This window comes from Nomascus leucogenys, chromosome 3 (genome assembly GCF_006542625.1).
Source record: "Nomascus leucogenys isolate Asia chromosome 3, Asia_NLE_v1, whole genome shotgun sequence".
Classification (NCBI taxonomy): Eukaryota; Metazoa; Chordata; class Mammalia; order Primates; family Hylobatidae; genus Nomascus; species Nomascus leucogenys.
In genome coordinates, this window is record NC_044383.1 from 124,272,835 (window position 1) to 124,289,823 (window position 16,989).

The 16,989-nt window shown below is 42.4% G+C and overlaps 1 protein-coding gene across 1 annotated transcript in view; it reads left to right on the forward strand.

Annotated features, from left to right (window-relative positions):
• Positions 1-412: 412 nt before the first annotated feature.
• Positions 413-16,989, forward strand: part of ARFGEF3 (ARFGEF family member 3) — a 190,028-nt gene continuing 173,451 nt past the window's right edge. The window contains exons 1-2 of the mRNA XM_003255785.4: positions 413-497; positions 8,956-9,007. Of these exons, the coding sequence (XP_003255833.2) occupies positions 413-497; positions 8,956-9,007 (137 nt within the window). The remainder of the gene's footprint in view (positions 498-8,955; positions 9,008-16,989) is intronic.

Sequence of the window (16,989 nt, forward strand, 5' to 3'; positions counted from 1 at the left end):
AGGCCCCTCCCCGCCTGCCTCCCGCCGCCCGCCGCCGACCAGGCGCTCCCTCCCGGCGGCTGGCGAGCCAGCTCCGGACATCCGTCCCCACCTTTCCGCTAAGCGCGGCGCCCGCGGGGCCTGCCTCGGCGGTCAGGTCAGCGGCCTCCAGCCTCGCTCTCCAGCCCCAGCCCGCAGCCGCCGCCGAGCGGAGCGCACCTGACCCAGGCGGGCGGGGCGGCGGGCGGGGCGCGGGGCTGACGTGGCCCGCGGCATGGAGCGGGCGTGATTCATCAGCAGCCGCGCCGGGGCGGCATGGGGGCGCGCGCGGCGGCCGCCTAGGCGCCGAGGGCCAGGCAGCGGCGGCGTCCCCGGCCCGGCTCGCCCGCGCTTCTCTCCCTGTGGGCGGCGGCCCGGCGCCTGGAAGGTCAAGATGGAAGAAATCCTGAGGAAGCTGCAGAAGGAGGCGTCCGGGAGCAAGTACAAAGCCATCAAGGAGAGCTGCACCTGGGCCCTGGGTAAGCGCCCGGCACCTGCTCGCCGCGGCGGGAGGGCCGCGCGGCCAGGGCTGAACCCGCGCCTCTGCGCTTGGGGCTTTCGCGGAGCGTCGGTCATGGGTGCCGTTCGCGCGATTGCGAGAGTCGCCTCGGGAAATTGATGTGGGATTTGAGAGTCTTGGCTCTGGCGTGGACATCAGCCGCCTCCCCTTCAGTCTCTTTCACTCTCCGAAACCTTCCTCGGGAATCGCTGTCCTCTCTGCCTGGCGGCCCCCTTCTCCCGGTCCCGGCGCTGGGGACGATGCTTCCCCATCGCCGAGTTAGGCAGGACCCGGAGTCGGTGCGAATCCTGGGGCCTGACAGCGAAGCGCCTCTGGGGAAAAGGGAAGTTAAACCAACAACCCCGATGTCGAATCCTTGGCGAGTGGAACCAGGAAGGAAAGGCTTGTTTAATTTGATTTTCCTGATAGAGGTCAGCTTGCTAAGTGTTAGCTTTCATGGTTATTGCACATGAAAAATAACATACGGACGGGGATCATGTTACCTCTGCAATTCTGTTGTGGTCTGCCCTTCAGACAGGTGGGATTTTAGGGTTGTGAGCTGTGCTAGCATTGAAGTAAGTTCCAGGGAGCAAATTTGTGTTTCTCATCAGACTCGGGTTGCAGAACTCAGCAGCGGAAAAAAACGGAAAGACATTTCAATTAGGCGGGGTTTGGGCAATCAAAATGGTCAGGATGGTAATGCAAATAGATCAGAAGCATACTGTGGGTGATGGTGATGCTTTTTAGAAACGAAAGGCCAAGAAGTCACCGCAGCTAGCTCTGTGGGCTCCTCTCTCTGCCTTGCAAGAGCCCGATGTGATGCCTCAGTTGCCACTCAGTTGAAAAATGAAATTGACTCCCTTTCCCTTGCAACCAAGAACCATCACTGTCTGTCATGACACTGTGTGTGCTTTGATGCAGCCTGAGATAGAGAAGAGCCTTTAGCAGGCTTTCCACTAAATGTAAAATTTTGAGAGCGGTTTAGGTGACTCAATATGTAGATGGTCTTAATTCACATGTTTAGGTGTGTGTACAGATAATTACAGCAGCATCTTTTTTTTAACCTGTGCCTATCATCACAAAATTGTCTAGAATATTGTCTAGGAAGTTTGTCTTATAGGTAGAACAAACACTTGACCATTTTAGCTTACTGTTAAAGAAAAATGGACCAGAAATCTGAGAGAGCAGCAAGGCTCTTAAAGCCACAGTTGCCATTGTCATTCAGCAGAGTGATTCGAAGCTAGATTCCAAAATGCCTCTAATGAAGGGTCACAGATGGCTGGGTAACATGATAAAGCAGGGCCCAATTGTGCTTTAAATAAGCCATTCCTAGTATTCGTTATTATTTTGCTGGCAAATTAAGCAGATTTAGATAAACAGGGAGGAGGAGATTAATCTAGTATTTTAATAAGTTTAAATACTGACGTCAACATCTTATTAAGTTAAACCACAACGTTGCTGAGTTTAAGTCCTTTAAAGCCATTGGGGAGGCTGAGCATTGAGGCAGGTAGATTATTCGAGTCAAGTCTGAAAGAAACTAGCCTGAGTGGATGTGCTTCCTTTCCCAGTGATTGTTCTGTAATTAGCAAGACAAGACAGAAGTGCATGAAATAGTTAAATAATAGTGCAGGGCATTCATTGTGCAGTTGGATTGAACAAACCAGGAAAACAAGTCAAAGAAGGGAGGATAAGTGTGGGGTCCATGGATTGGGGGAGAATTGGTGTGAGCTGGTGGGGCTTTTGAAGTAGATTTCACTTGAAGAATGGGGAAGCTACGGGTTCCTTCTTTCCTTCGCTTCTTTATTTAGGAAACATTTATTAAGACCACCCTGGTAATGAGCAGTGGGATATATGGATGAATAAAATGTCCCCTATAAGGAATTTGTTAGAAGGGCATGCTGGAGACATGAACAAAGGCCTGTAGAGATAGATTTTCCTTTTGTCTTTCCCACTCCAGTCCATTTCCACTGCCCATCACTGTGTAGATTACAAAACACCTGTCACTCTTCAACCCCCATAATTTATTTCTAGATTAATGTGTAAATTCCTCAGAATGCTCTTCAGAATCTAGCCCCAGCCTCTGTTCTTGTCACTCCCCAACCAAGATTCAACAATCTAGTGGCAGTCAGCTGAGGCACTTTGTTGAACATGCTGTGCGGCACACTTCTCTCTTTGCCTTTGCTCTTGCTAGTCCTTCTGTAGGGAATTCCCTTTTCAGGCTCAGCAAGGTCCATCTTGTTTAGGAAACATTCCCTGAGCTCCTCAATAGGATAAGTTGTTTGTCTGGGTTCAGATCCTTGCCTTGATGACTCTCTTAGAGTACCTACTGTTTTGGATAATAGTTGATTGTGTGCACAGGTAGGCTCTTAGGGGCTGTGTAATTGACAAATATGTTGGGTGCAAGAGACACAAAAGCTAGTTTAAGCTGACTTATACGAAACGGGATTTATTTACTCCTTTAACTAAAATACCCCTTACAAGAATAGCTGTGATTTAAGAATTAGACACTGTTTCAGGGATCTTGTCCTGCTCTTTGTGGGTTGACTGACGTGCTCTGCGTGGGTCTCCACAGTTTTGGGCTCATGAATCAACACATTTAGACCATCTCATGAAAAGAGGCAACAATAAACTTAGACCATCTCAGGATAACAGGTCTCATCCCCCACTTAGACCATCATGGGAGGGGGAGGTCAACCCCTACTTAGGTCATCATGGGAAAGGGGGTTTACCTCTCACTTAGAACCTCATGAAAGAGAGGGGTCATTCACCACTGAGACCCTCATGGAGAGAGGGGTCATCCCCCACTTAGACCCTCATAGGAGCAAGGGGCCATCCCCTACTTAGACTATCATGGAGAGAGGGGTCATCCTCACTTAGACCCTCATAGGAGAGAGGGGTCATCCCCCTCTGAGACCCTCATGAGAGAGAGGGCATCCCCCACTTAGACCCTCATGGGAGAGAGGGGGTATCCCCCTCTGAGACCCTTATGGGAGAGAGATCATCCTTGATTTAGACCCTCATAAGAGAGGGGCATCCCACATTGAGACCCTCATGAGAGAGAGGGATCATCCCCCTCTGAGACCCTCATAGGAGCAAGGGGTCTTCCCCTACTTAGACCATCATGGGAGAGAGGGGTCATCCTCACTTAGACTCTCATAGGAGAGAGGTTCATTCCCCACTGAGACCTCATGGGAGAGAGGGGGTCATCCCCCTCTGAGACCCACATGGGGGAGAGGGGGCATCTCCCTCTGAGACCCTCATGAGAGAGAGGGGTCATCCCTTACTGAGACTGAGACCCCCATGGGAGAGAGGGGTCATTCCCCACTGAGACCCTCATGGGAGAGAGGGGTCATCTCCCTCTGAGACCCTCATGGGAGAGGGGTCATCCTTACTTAGACCCTCAGGAGAGAGAGGGTCATTCCCCACTGAGACACTCATGAGAGACAGGGGTCATCCCTCACTAAGACTGAGACCCCCATGGGAGAAAGGGGTCATCCGACTCTGAGACCCTCAAGGAGAGAGGCATCATTCCTCACTGAGATCATTTTGAGATAGGTGATCATCACCATATTTAGACCATATCAAGAGAGCTGGACTTCTCCAGTCACTCCTGCTTGATCCTTGGTTTCCCTTGTTCTCTTTGTCCTGAGGGTTCATGTGAGTATCCTTGAACCAGTCCTCTAGTCAAAGAATGGAATAGAATAACTGGTTTAGGCCTAGGCTACAAGTTCCACTGAAATCCGGAGCTGGGGAAAAATGGTTTCCTGGAAGTAAAATTAAGATGCTTCTTCAGAAGCCAGGGGAATGGATACTGGTCAATCAAAACAATACATGTCAACAGTGTAATGAGCTCTTTAGCACAGGGACTGCCATTTATGCTTCTTTGGTTGCTTCTGCACCTATAGTGGAAGGCAGATGTTCAATAAGTAAATCAATACTTTACTTGTTTGAGTTTTAAATAATATTCATCTTTTTCTATTTATAAGAGTTATATATGTTCACTTTAGAATGTTGCAAATAATGGAACAACATAAAGAAAAAATTAAAATAACCTGCAGTCTCCCTATCCAGAGATAACACTGTTGACATTTTTGAGTCTTTCCCTTTGCAAAAGGTCATACCACGTATGGCATATTGTCATGTGTTTTTTAACTTTAGCATCTTCTTCTACTCTGTCTACTTTGTCATGACACTTCTCTGAAAATCAGTGTTAATGGCTGCAGAATAACTAATAAGGCATATGTATGTATCTTCTCTTCATTTAGTGTTATCTGGTTGGTTGTTTTTGTTGGTGAGGAATGGCCTGGCCAGGGAGTAGAAAGGAATGAATTGGATGAAGGGTTGGCTTGGGGAAAGGCAGAAAGAACTTCAGGAACTGGCAGTCCTGGGGGCTTGTGAGCTAGGCTGTGGTGGGATGAAATAGAATTGCAGAACAGGAGAGCTGGAAGCAACCAAGTCCTACTTTTAGTATTTTATATCTATCAGGGGCCTTATGCAGAATGAATGTGGAAAATGGAGGAGCGGGGAAAGAAACTAGAGGCACGAAGGCCAAGTAGGGGAAGAGGGAACATCTATCCAACCAGCACCCTTCTCTCTATCTACCCACTTGCTTTTTCTTCCAGCCGCAGGTTATTACTTCACAGCCAAACTTCTTAAAAAGTATAGAAATTGTATCTGTGTTCTCACCTTCTACTCTGCCTTCATCTTGCTGTCATCTGCCTTTCACCTCCATCATCCCACCAACTCACAGTTACTGAAGAACAGTAACATACAGCCATTTGGCTGGCAGACCATTCTCATTCCCATCTCACAGGTCCTCCTGGTGACACTGGGCACAACTGGGCACCTGCTTTACCTTGACTTCTATGATCACACCCTACCAGCTCCATCTTTGTTCTTGAGCCACTCTGTCTCCTTTGCTAGCTCCAGATTCTCTCCCTAGCTGTAAATATTTGAGTTTCTCAAGGGTTAGCTTTGAGCCCTCATCTCTTACTCCCAGCTCTTCTGGAGTTGAACACACACATACCCACAGCTTCGGCTCCATTTCTGAGAATGTGATGCCCGCATTTATATCACTAGTCGACACCAGTGCTCTGAAACCCACACCCCGCAACTTAGCTACCTACTGAACATCTCCACCTCAATGGCTCGCAGGCACTCAGCTCAACAAGGCTCAAAGTGACCATGTGCTCTTCCCCACCTCTACCTCACTGCCAAACCTCACTCACTTCTAGTGTTTCTAAATGATCAGTTGATGTCATCACCTGTCCAGTTGCATTAACTTGAAATCTAGAGTCATCCTTGATACATTTCTGTAATTTGCCATCTTACCTAGTCCGTCACCCAAGCTGTGCTCATTTTTACCTCCTAAATATATGTCAAGCCCGTTCACGTCTTTCTACCTCTGTTGCCAGCTCTCCAGAATAAGCTGCCTTCTCTTTTTATCTGAACTTCTGCAACACCCTCCTAACTGCTCCTTCCTTGTCTGCTCTAGTTCTTTTTCCCAAGTAGTGTCACCTTGGAAACCCCAATCTTTTCATGACATGCCATGTTAAAACACTGAATAGCATCCCATTAGGATAAAAACAAAAGTCCTTGGTGTGTTCTGTCCAGCCTTACATGGCCTGGCTCCTACCTGCCCCACAGCCTTGTCCTATACCACCCTCATGAGAGAGAGGGGCATCCCACACTGAGACCCTCATGAGAGAGAGGGGTCATCACCCTCTGAGATGCTCATGAGAGAGAGGGGTCCTTGCTCTCTGAATTTCAGCCACATTGATCTTCTTTCAGTTACTCAGCTACACTGTGCTCCCTCTTACTTCATTAATTCAGCAAATATTTAGTGAGTACCTACTATGTGCCAGGTACTGTTCCAAGTGTTAGGGATAACATGGTGAGCAAAACAGGCAAAAAGATCCAAGAGTTTACAGACTCTTGGAGAGATGACAGCCAGTAATCAAGATAAATAAATAAAATATACGTGACAGCAAAGAGAGTGATAAGAGCTAAGAAAGGGAAAACATAAAATGCTGAAGAAGATAGGAGGTGCTTGGAGTAAAGGGAGAGTTGCCATTTAAATAGGGTATTCACGGAAAACCTTACTAAAAGGGAGGCTTCTAGTTGGGAAAACATCTGATGGCTTTGGGAAAGAGCAAGGAGCCAGGGGGCTGGAGTGAGGGGAGAGAAGTAGGAAGTGAGGACCAGATCATGCAAGTCCTTGTTGGGCTCTCTAAGGATGAGATGGGGAGTCATTTGGGGTGGAGGAAATGCTCTCATTTGGGTCTTGACAGGGTCTCTCAGGCTACTGTGTTAAGCAGAGACTGCAGCTTCAGGGGCAAGCCCAAAAGCCGAAAGCCCAGGACAGAGGCTGGTATAGTCATCCAGGTGAGAGAAGGTGGCAGCTTGGACCCAAGTGGGAGGACAGAGTCAGGGAAGATGTTGGGATTCTCCAAGCATTTCAAACTTATTATTCCCTCCACTCGGAGTGACCCCTCCTTATCTACTTTAAATAAATCATTTGTGGTCTCATTACCCCCAGCAGGAAGCCCTGACCTCACAGTCCACAGTAGGACCTCCTGTTCCACTTTTGCCTAATTCCCTGTATTTTCCTTCTTGGCGTTTATCATGCTTCGAAATGAGAATGTGCACTCCATGAATTCACGGATCGTGTCTGTTCTCACCACTGGGTCCCTAGCCCAGGACCTGGTCCAGTATTTAGTAAGAGAATCAAAGAAGGGAGACAGGAATTGGCACTGGCATCTAAGGACTGTGTCAGGCCCTTTGTGATCATGACCCTATCAGCTCCTCATAAGCATCCCGGGAGGAAGGTGTCATTGTCTTCTTTCTAAAGATGAGGGAACTGAAATTTACAGAGGATAAGTGACCTGCCCCCATCCCACAGTGTCACAAGCTGGAGCGGAGCTGGGACTGGAACCTGGTTCTCTTTGCTTTCCTTCTTGATGCTTCCATGGTGCCCTCTCCCCAGCTACCATTCTGTCCTGGGTGCTTACAGCAAAGCTGCAGGCCATTTTTCCCTTGACCTTTGGATGCTCTTCACCTTGGGTTCCACACTTAATCCCATGTACCTGGGAGTCTCACTGCACTTAGAGGCGTAGTTTCATGGTGGCTGCTGTGTGATGGCCCTTTCTCTTTTCCTTTTCTTCTAGCTTGCTCTTAGCCTTATAGAGCTGGGCACTGTTACCCAGCCTTGATTGACTATATATCCCTCTGTCCTGTGGGAAAACCATGCTGATCTGGTTGTTCACTGTCACTGCCTTTCCTTGGGGAGCAGCACCAGCTCGTTCTGGGTGCCAGTCCCTGCTGTGCTAACCGGTGAGCTGTGCTGGCATGTGTGGCCTTTGAGCTGCTTCCTGTACCTGCATCGCAGGGCTTCCCTTTCTTGTCATCCTGTCTCATCTTAAGCATTGACTTCAGTCCTTCATCTTCCTCCATTGGCCTTGTCTTCACAGTACCAAGAACCCTGCTGAACTCATCTTTCTGTTCTGCTGATTAATTGTCTTTCTGAAATCCACTCTTTTGCCCCACTGGACACATCAACCCCAGATCCTACCAGGCCTGTTCTTAGCCTTGAGTCTCTGATATATATATATATTTCATGTTTGTTATTCTCTCTGATCTCTGAACAAGGTAGGAAGAGACGTTTCTCCTTCCCCAGTGAAAATAATTCAGATAGACAGGGCTTGTTGACTCTAAGGAGCGAAGAAAGGGGTTAACACAATTTGAGCTGCAAGACTGGAGACAAATTGGAAGGATTGAAATAGTACAGTTTTTGGGGGAAGAGACTGGTGAGCTTTTCATTATCTCTAAAATTGGAGGCAGCAATAATGTTAAAAATCCACAAACAATGGCAAAGTATTGAACATCCAGGTTGGATTAACGAGATTTGGATGTGAGCCTTCCAATCGATATCCTAACTATACTGTGATTTTTTTTTTTAAAGTTTAATCTACCATGTCACAAATGTGTATGAGAATAATGAGATGTTGTGTAAGTCCTTTGTGAACTTGAAAGTCTTTCACAAGTATGAATTATTGTGTAAGGATATTGAAACAGTATTTTCAAGGAAACAGCTTTTCTTTCTCTATTTTTATTACAAGAATATAGTATCTTAGTCAGTTGTAATTAGATTCAGTGGTTCAGATTAGGAATTTAACTATTCGTTGTTTATCTGTATAGGAAAATGTGCCCTAATTTTTAACTTTCCCCTCCTAGTTTGCAAGGTCCAGAGAAATCTCTGGGGCTCTCAAGGGAAAAGGATTTTAAAATATGAAAGACTTGCATGCAGATAATTGAGAATTGACTAGTTTATAGTTAGAGGAATTCCTGGGGAAAAGAGAAACTAACAGAGAAATTCGTGTACAATGTATATTCTCAGTGTTTAAATATTCATTTTTAACTTTGTAATTTTTCTTTTGCAGAAACTCTAGGTGGTCTGGATACCATTGTCAAGATCCCTCCACATGTACTGAGGTAGGAGATGGACATTGTATAGTATCACAGAAGTCAGTACTACCCGCTGAAGGCCCAGATAACCACATTGGTTTACAGCGTGTCTTAGTTTGTTTTGTGCTGCTATAATAGAATACTACAGACTGGGTGATTTATAATGAACAGAAATTTATTAGTTCATGGTTCTGGAGGCTGAGAAGTCCAAGATCAAGGGGCCACATCTAGCGAGGGCCTTCTTGCTGCATCATCCCAAAGGTAGAAGGACAAAAACAGGGTGGAACAGAGAAGAGAGAAGGGGACTGAATGCACCCTTTTCTAACAAAGCCCCACTCCTGTGATAACAGCATTCATCCATTCATGGGGCAGAGCCCTCATGGCCAGATCACCTCTCATTAGGCCTGACCTCCCAATACTGTTGCATTGGGGATTACGTTTCCAACACTTACTTTTGGCGGGGACACATTCAAACCATAGCATAGCATTTTACTTGCTGACTAAAGGCTTTCTTGCACCCATGAGCTGGGATATTTCATGAGATTAGCATGATGTGAACCTGATTGCATTCGCTCCACCTGTCTGTAGAGGGAATGAAATCAGTGACCTAAAGGAACCAGCCATGGAAGTCCATGATAAAAGGATCAAATTGGTCAAGGAGAGACATGATCAAAACTTACATGAAGAAGTAGAAAGAAAATTGCACTCCCTGTGATGGGGATGCACCCCTACAGCAGGTAGTGTGGATTTAAGCTCTGATTGGCAACCCTGGCTGGACATCATCTGTCTGGTTGTGAAGTCCACAGCCACATGCAGCAGCCCAGAGATAGGGAGCCTATTTCCCCACCTTCTTCCCTTCCCACTATAACTTCCCCCAACCCTCACTGGGAGAGAAATGCCTGCCCTCTGTAGAAAAATTGGAAAGAACAATACAGCAAAAAAGAAAGTTGTCCATAACTACATCACCTAAGGATAACCACTGAAAACAGTTTAATAGAGTTTCTTAAATGTCTTTTTCTATACACATATATTTTTATAAATTAATATAAAATTTTATTCATGACTTTGTTGCCTGCTTGGTTTTTTTTTTACTCAATACCATATGAAGAATATTTTCTAATGCCAGTATATGTTCTTCAAATTAAAATGTTACATATACTTCCATTATATGGCTGTAGCATAATTCATTTAGCTGTTTTCCTATTGTTTAATAACATTCGGGCTGTTTCCAGGGTTTTCTTTGAGATTATAAAGTATATTGGACTATAACCCTTTGTTGAGTATGGTTTATGTTCTCAGGATATTGTGATATTTTCTCTCTTTTTAAGTAGATTGAACAAAATTTATGTTTCTATCTTTTTAAAAAATTCATTATTTTTCCTGTAGTAACTGCTACAGGTTTACATATTATAAGGGAATCCATGTGTTAAACTAAGTGCATTTTTGTATGTACAAAGCTTATACATGAACAGAATGTCTGGCAACAACATGTTTGTCTGGCGGAGAGATGGTGCAGCTGGGGTGTCCAGCGCATAGGAGGATGTGAGGACTTTCTCTGAGCTGTGAAGGCATGGATAGTTTAAAGAAGTCAATTTCCTGGCCCCCAACTTCTATAAGTTCCCTTTCTTAAAACTGATTTGCTTCAAAACTGACATCGCCACGTCTCCTTTTCCACCTCACCTTTTACTGTCACTCTGCTCCTGCTTGACAGAGAAAACCACACCTGTTACCCACCTCTGTCTTACAGTAGTGTGTTGTCCTGGGGTACAGAGATCTTGTTCCACCCACAAAGAACTATGAACATACTAGTGTCCATACTGGTAAAGGGAGTGATTATAAGGACCAGAACACATATCATTTTTCAAGTTATGTAGTTTTAACTTCTTGGCTTTCAGCAATATTGAAGGAGCTATAAGATGATAGACGAAAATATTTTTTTGATGATGTCTCCTTCATTCCCTTATTATTTATGTAAACAAGGTGTCTTACTGCATACAACTATAAAGGTAAAAAAGAATTATATGGAATTGGTGCTAAATTCTACCTTATTATATAGCAATGGAAAATACTTCTTCATAGGCATATGAACTAACTGGGAGAAATATAAACAAACTCCATTTCTGTAGAAATGTATTTTTAATAAAAGTATATTTTCCATGCTAACCATATTGACATTTTGATAAATAATTACTAATGTTCTTTGGACCAATTTTGTGCATTAGTAATGATTGCTTACAATTGAACATTTTAAAGCCTTATGGTTACAGGAAATATTTTAAAAATTACTTTATACATACTTTTTCTTAACAGAGAAGTATAGTAGGGAGATTAATAAAAGCCTTTCTAGCATTAAAATATATTGGAGAAAAATGTTTGGGGAAAATGGAATCGAAATACAATAAGTTCAAGGAGAAAAATAACAATACAGCATTTTTTTTACTGTTAAAGAAGAGTTTGTTCACCTTTTTTGATGGATGAAGGTGTTTTTCAAATTGCTGTCATATTCACGAGATACATTTCAAGAGTGATATGTTTTAATTAAAAATTTTAATAATTCAAGTATTCCAGAATTACAGACTTCACAATTAAAATTATGATGAAAAAATTTGAATGCTAACTTAAAGTATGTGAAAAACAGAATTTTAACATTTTCTTAGTGACTACATAAGTAAAAGAGTTTGATAAACTCTGCTCTAAAGGTTGTTTCCTCATCCAAAGTGTTGTTTAACTTAGCAGTGAGGTTTTCTGTGGTTCTGGGTTTGTGATAAAAGATCTGTCTTCAGTATGAGGAGCAACAGAAGAGGTTTCTGCTCCACTGGCCGGGAATGTTTAAAATTGTTGGGCGCATACATATATTTAGAATCGTTATAGTCTCTTGCTTAATTGATCCCTTTATCATTATATAATGACGTTCTTTGTCTAGTGTTCATGTGTATGTGTGTGGCTAGAAGAGCTGGAGAGAATATGGTTTCAATGTGTCCAAGGACATATTTTTGGTTCTCCTTTTACTCATTTGGCTTTATTTTATTCAATGATCTTTTGCTTTACCCCAGAGCCAGCTACCTATCTTGTGCACCTGCAGGAGCTGTTCACAACACTGGTGGGAGGGGTGCCAGATGAGACTATGGATGAATATATGCATATGTACATGTCTTTACATGTTTTCACCATTATTAGAAATTCAACTCAGAGTATTTCCCCCAATGATGAAGATTATCCTAATGTACAAAGATACATCATCTTACTATTCAAAAGAATGGACATTATTATGTTTCAGATGCACAATGAGATCTATCAAGCATTCTTGTACAGAGAATTGAACCATATGAATGAGACACAGCAGATGTGAGCCTTGCATTCAAAGGTGTTTTTTTAAAAACAATTTTGAAGGAAGAGAATGAAGATATACAAAACAGACAACATTGTGATGTGGTAGCAAATGTAAATTTATTATAGACTTCTATACATTTAAGGAGGTTTCAGTTTGTGATTCACAATAGTGGGGAACCTCTCAAAGCCTCTTCTAAGATACAAGAAGCAGCCATAATTAGAGCAGAAAAGAGATTGAATCAATACTAGTCTGATTTACTATTCCATGTTATCATTAGGGAAATGATATAAAGAGGAGACATACAGTAATGGGCTTTTCCACCTGTGTTGTAAATCAGTCCTTCTTTAATCCTTTGATTCCTCTTCCAGGCACTTTAAACCAAGAGAGCATTTACTCTGTTAAATCATTATGTTTAACATGGCATCCTTCTATTTGAGCATCTGCTAAAAAAAAAAAAATCCAGGTACTGTAAATATTTGTCTGCTCATTGAGGAGAATTTGGATATGTTATTTTTTCTTCCATTATGCTTACATTTAATATATGGGAAAGAAACCAAGATTATAAACTATCTCTTGCATTCTTCTGATTTTGAATTCAGATTTAGTTTTCATTTCTGTTACATAATCACCTGGAGGTGATTATTTGCAGATTTTTAAAATTGTTTGTTTTGGAAAGGGCTACAGGGATCATTCATAATCTTGAATACCTTTGCTCTGCTTTTTCCTATTTTTTCTTTTGCCACTGATTTGTTAATTTCATGTTAAATATAGTCCCATTCTCGTAATTACTAATATTGTTTTGGTCAATTGTGTACGTTAGTAGTGGTAGCTTAAATCAGAAGAACCCTTGAAGAGCCTGTGTTGAAATTGAATCCTTGAGAGACCTATGTTGTATTATTTTTCCTTTTGCCATTGATTGCGCTAAGGACTTTTGAATGATTTAAGTGACTGGTGACTGGATTCAGTTATGCATAGAGCATTCTAAGAGAGATATTGATGATAAAACATATTAGATGGAATTAAGGAGGTCAAGAGACATTGCTTATTTGTGCCCAAGGCTCTGTCACTGATCAAATGCTCACTCTCATTGTTGATGTGGTGAGCAACAAGGGTAGGAATTAATGCAGAGCCTATTCATATTCAATGCCAGGGAGGGAGGCAGGTCCAGGGAATATGTACTATGGAATATTTCATGACTTTATTAGTGGCTAGTCATGTGAAAATCTTTCCACCTTCCTGCCCTTGGTCTTGCTTTTGATTTGGGGGTGAGTTTTAAGGGTCCTTATCTTCCTCCATGAGGAGACTGCACCCTTCCTATCTTTGCTTCTCTTTTCCCTTTTCTTAAACTTCAAGGTCTCCTTACATGCATCTTTGCAGGGTTGAATAAATCTATGAATTAGTGGGCTACTCAGGTATCCCTACACTGAAGAAGCCATTGATAGCTCAGGTTATGTCTTAGATTAGAATCATCCTCCCCATGTCCTTTTTGCTTCATAAGCAAAAGCCAACTCAGGATGTTCCCTAATAGTGACAGATTTGGTGAAAAATATGACCAAGTACAGTTGCCACTGATAGTCACTGATTCCATCATGGCTATCCACTGGTTTTTCAACCAAGTAATATCATAAGACTTGGAGGCTACCGATCAAGAACAATTAGAATATTCTGCAGTTGTTGAGTAGAATATTCTGTAAATGTCTGTTAGGTCCATTTGGCTTAAAGTCCAACTTAAGTCCAATGTCTCTTTGTTGATTTTCTGTCCTGACAATGTGTCTAATGCTGTGAGTGGGATGTTGAAGTCCCCTACTATTATTGTATTGGTGTTTATCTCTTTCTTTAGGTCTAGTAATATTTGTTTTATGAATCTGGGTGCTCCAGTGTTGGGTACATATATATTAAAATTGTTATAGTCTCTTGTTGAATTGATTCCTTTATCATTATATAATGACCTTTTTTGTCTTTACTGTTTTTGATTTAAAGTCTGTTTTATCTGATATAAGTATAGTGATTCCTGCTCACTTTTGATTTCCGTTTGCATGGAATATCTTTTCCCACCTCTGTACTTTCAGTCTATACATGTCTCTACAAGTAAAGTGAGTTTCTTATAAGCAGCGTATAGTTGGATCTTTTTTTTTTTTTTTTTTTTTGAGACGGAGTCTTGCTGTGTCACCCAGGCTGAAGTGCAGTGGTGCAATCTCAGCTCACTGCAACCTCCACCTCCTGGGTTCAAGTGATTCTCCTGCCTCAGCCTCCTGAGTAGCTGGGACTACAGGCACAGTGCCACCACACCCAGCCAATTTTTGTATTTTTAGTAGAGACGGAGTTTCACCATATTGGCCAGGCTGGTCTCGAACTCCTGACCTTGTGATCCACCCGCCTCAGCCTCCCAAAGTGCTGGGATTACAGGTGTGAGCCGCTGCACCCAGCCTAGTTGGATCTTTTTCTAATCCTTTATGACAATCTATATATTTTAAGTGGAGCATTTAATGGAGCATTTAATGCATTTACATTCAAGGTTAATATTGGTATGTGAGGTTTTGTTCCTGTCATGTTGTCATTTTCTTGATTCTTTGTTTTTTTCTTTCTCTCTCTCTCTGTGGTTTGGTGGAATTCTCTCTTGTTGCCATTCATTCCTTTCTCTTCTCTTAATCCTTTGATTGCTTTATAAGACCTGTGAGCTTTTGTGTTTTCATAATGGTGAATATCAGCCTTTTATTTCCATGTTTAAGACTCCTTTGAGCATTGCCGGTAAGCCAGTCTAGGGATAATAAATCCTCTCAGCATTTGCTTATCTGGGAAAGAATTTATTTCTCCTTCATTTATGAAGCTTATTCTTTCTGGATATAAAATTCTTGGTCAACATTTTCTTTTCTTTGTGTTTCAGCACTTTGAAAATGTCATTCAATTATCTTCTATCTAAGAGGTTTCTGCTGAGAAATCCGTTGTTAGTCTGATGGGGTTTTCTTTACAGGTGACTAGATGCTTTTCTCTTGCTGATTTTAAAATTCTTTCACTTTTACTTTATTTATTTATCTATTTATATTTTTTTGAGACAAGGTCATGCTCTGTCACCCAGGCTGGAGTGCAGTGGAGCAATCTCAGCTCACTGCAACCTCTGCCTCCCAGATTCAAGCAATCCTCCCACCTCAGCCTCCCTGTAGCTAGGACTACAGGCATGTGTCACCACACCCAGCTAATTTTCCGTATTTTTTATTTGTTTGTTTGTTTGTTTGTTTTGGTAGAGATTGGGTTTCATCATGTTGCCCAGGCTGGTCTCAAACTCCTTGACTCAAGTGATTCACCTGCCTCAGCTTCCCAAAATGCTGGGATTACAGGCATGAGCTACCGCACCTGGCTCACTTTTACTTTAGACAGTCTAATTATAATATGCTGCAGTGAAGTCCTTTTTGCAATGTATTTTTCTGGGAATTGCTGGGCCTCCTGTATCTGGAGGATCTGTCCAAATTTCTTGCCAGACTTGGGAAATTTTCATCAATTATTTCCTTAAAGAGATCTTTAGTCTTTCTTTTCCCTCAGGAACACTGATAATTTGTAAGTTTGGTTGCTTTATATAGTCCCAAATGTCTCAAAGGCTTTGTTCATTCTTTTTTCCTTATATTTTGCCTGACTGTATTATTTCAAAAGACCTGCCTTCAGGTTCTGAGATTCCTTCTTCTGCTTGGTCTAGTCTATTACTGAAGCTTTTGAGTATATTTTGTAATTCCTTCAATGAATTTTTCAGTTCCAGAATTTTTTTAAGATGTCTATCTCCTTGGTAAATTTTTCATTCATATCATGAATTGATTTTCTGATTTCCTTATATTAATTTTCAGATTTTTCTTGCATCTCATTGAGCGTGTTTAAAATCAATATTTTGAATTTTTATCTGACATTTCAAGAATTTCTTTTTGGTTAGGATTTATTGGTGGAGAATTACTGTGTTCTTTTGAGGGTGTCACATTACCTTACTTTGTATGCTTCCTTTATCTTTGTGTTGATTTAAATGCATTTGGAGCAAGGGTAGCTTCCTAGTTTTGAATTTGTTTTTGTTGGGCAGGGGGACTTTTTCTCTTGAAGATGTGACTATGATGTTGGTCGGCTAGGGTTTTACTGAAGGCATTCCCTAATCCTCACCATTCTTATGTCCTAGGCCATCTCATATGATGAAATATAGCATACTTGTCATGGCTCCTCTTCCTTCCACATGCCAAAGCCAAGACCAAAACCACAGATCTAGAGGTGTTTGAATAAGTAGCCCAATAGCTCCCCTGCATGTTGAGTACTAAAATGTTAGGGGGACATGTTCTGAGCTGCTCTCTTCATCAAAATTGCCCAGTATGTGTCTTATAACATGCAGCCTTTCTCACTTCCTTATCCTACTTATCCTTGAAGACTGTGCTGAGATGTCCTGAAGTCCTTCCTTAAATTCCTAGGTAGAAATTATATTTCTCTCCCTTGTGCTGTCACCATTCTTCTTACATAATCCTGTCATGAAGCTCATCAACCACGTTGGCAGTTGTTTGCAGGTTCTATTCTCAGACCCTAGCCTCAAGGAGCTCATCTAGACAAATTACCCATCTTTGTATCTCTTAGCTCAGTGCCTTGTAAATGTTTGTGGGATGGAACTGCTTCTCCAGCTTTACATCACATGTCCCAGAAAGCCACTGCCTTCATCTCC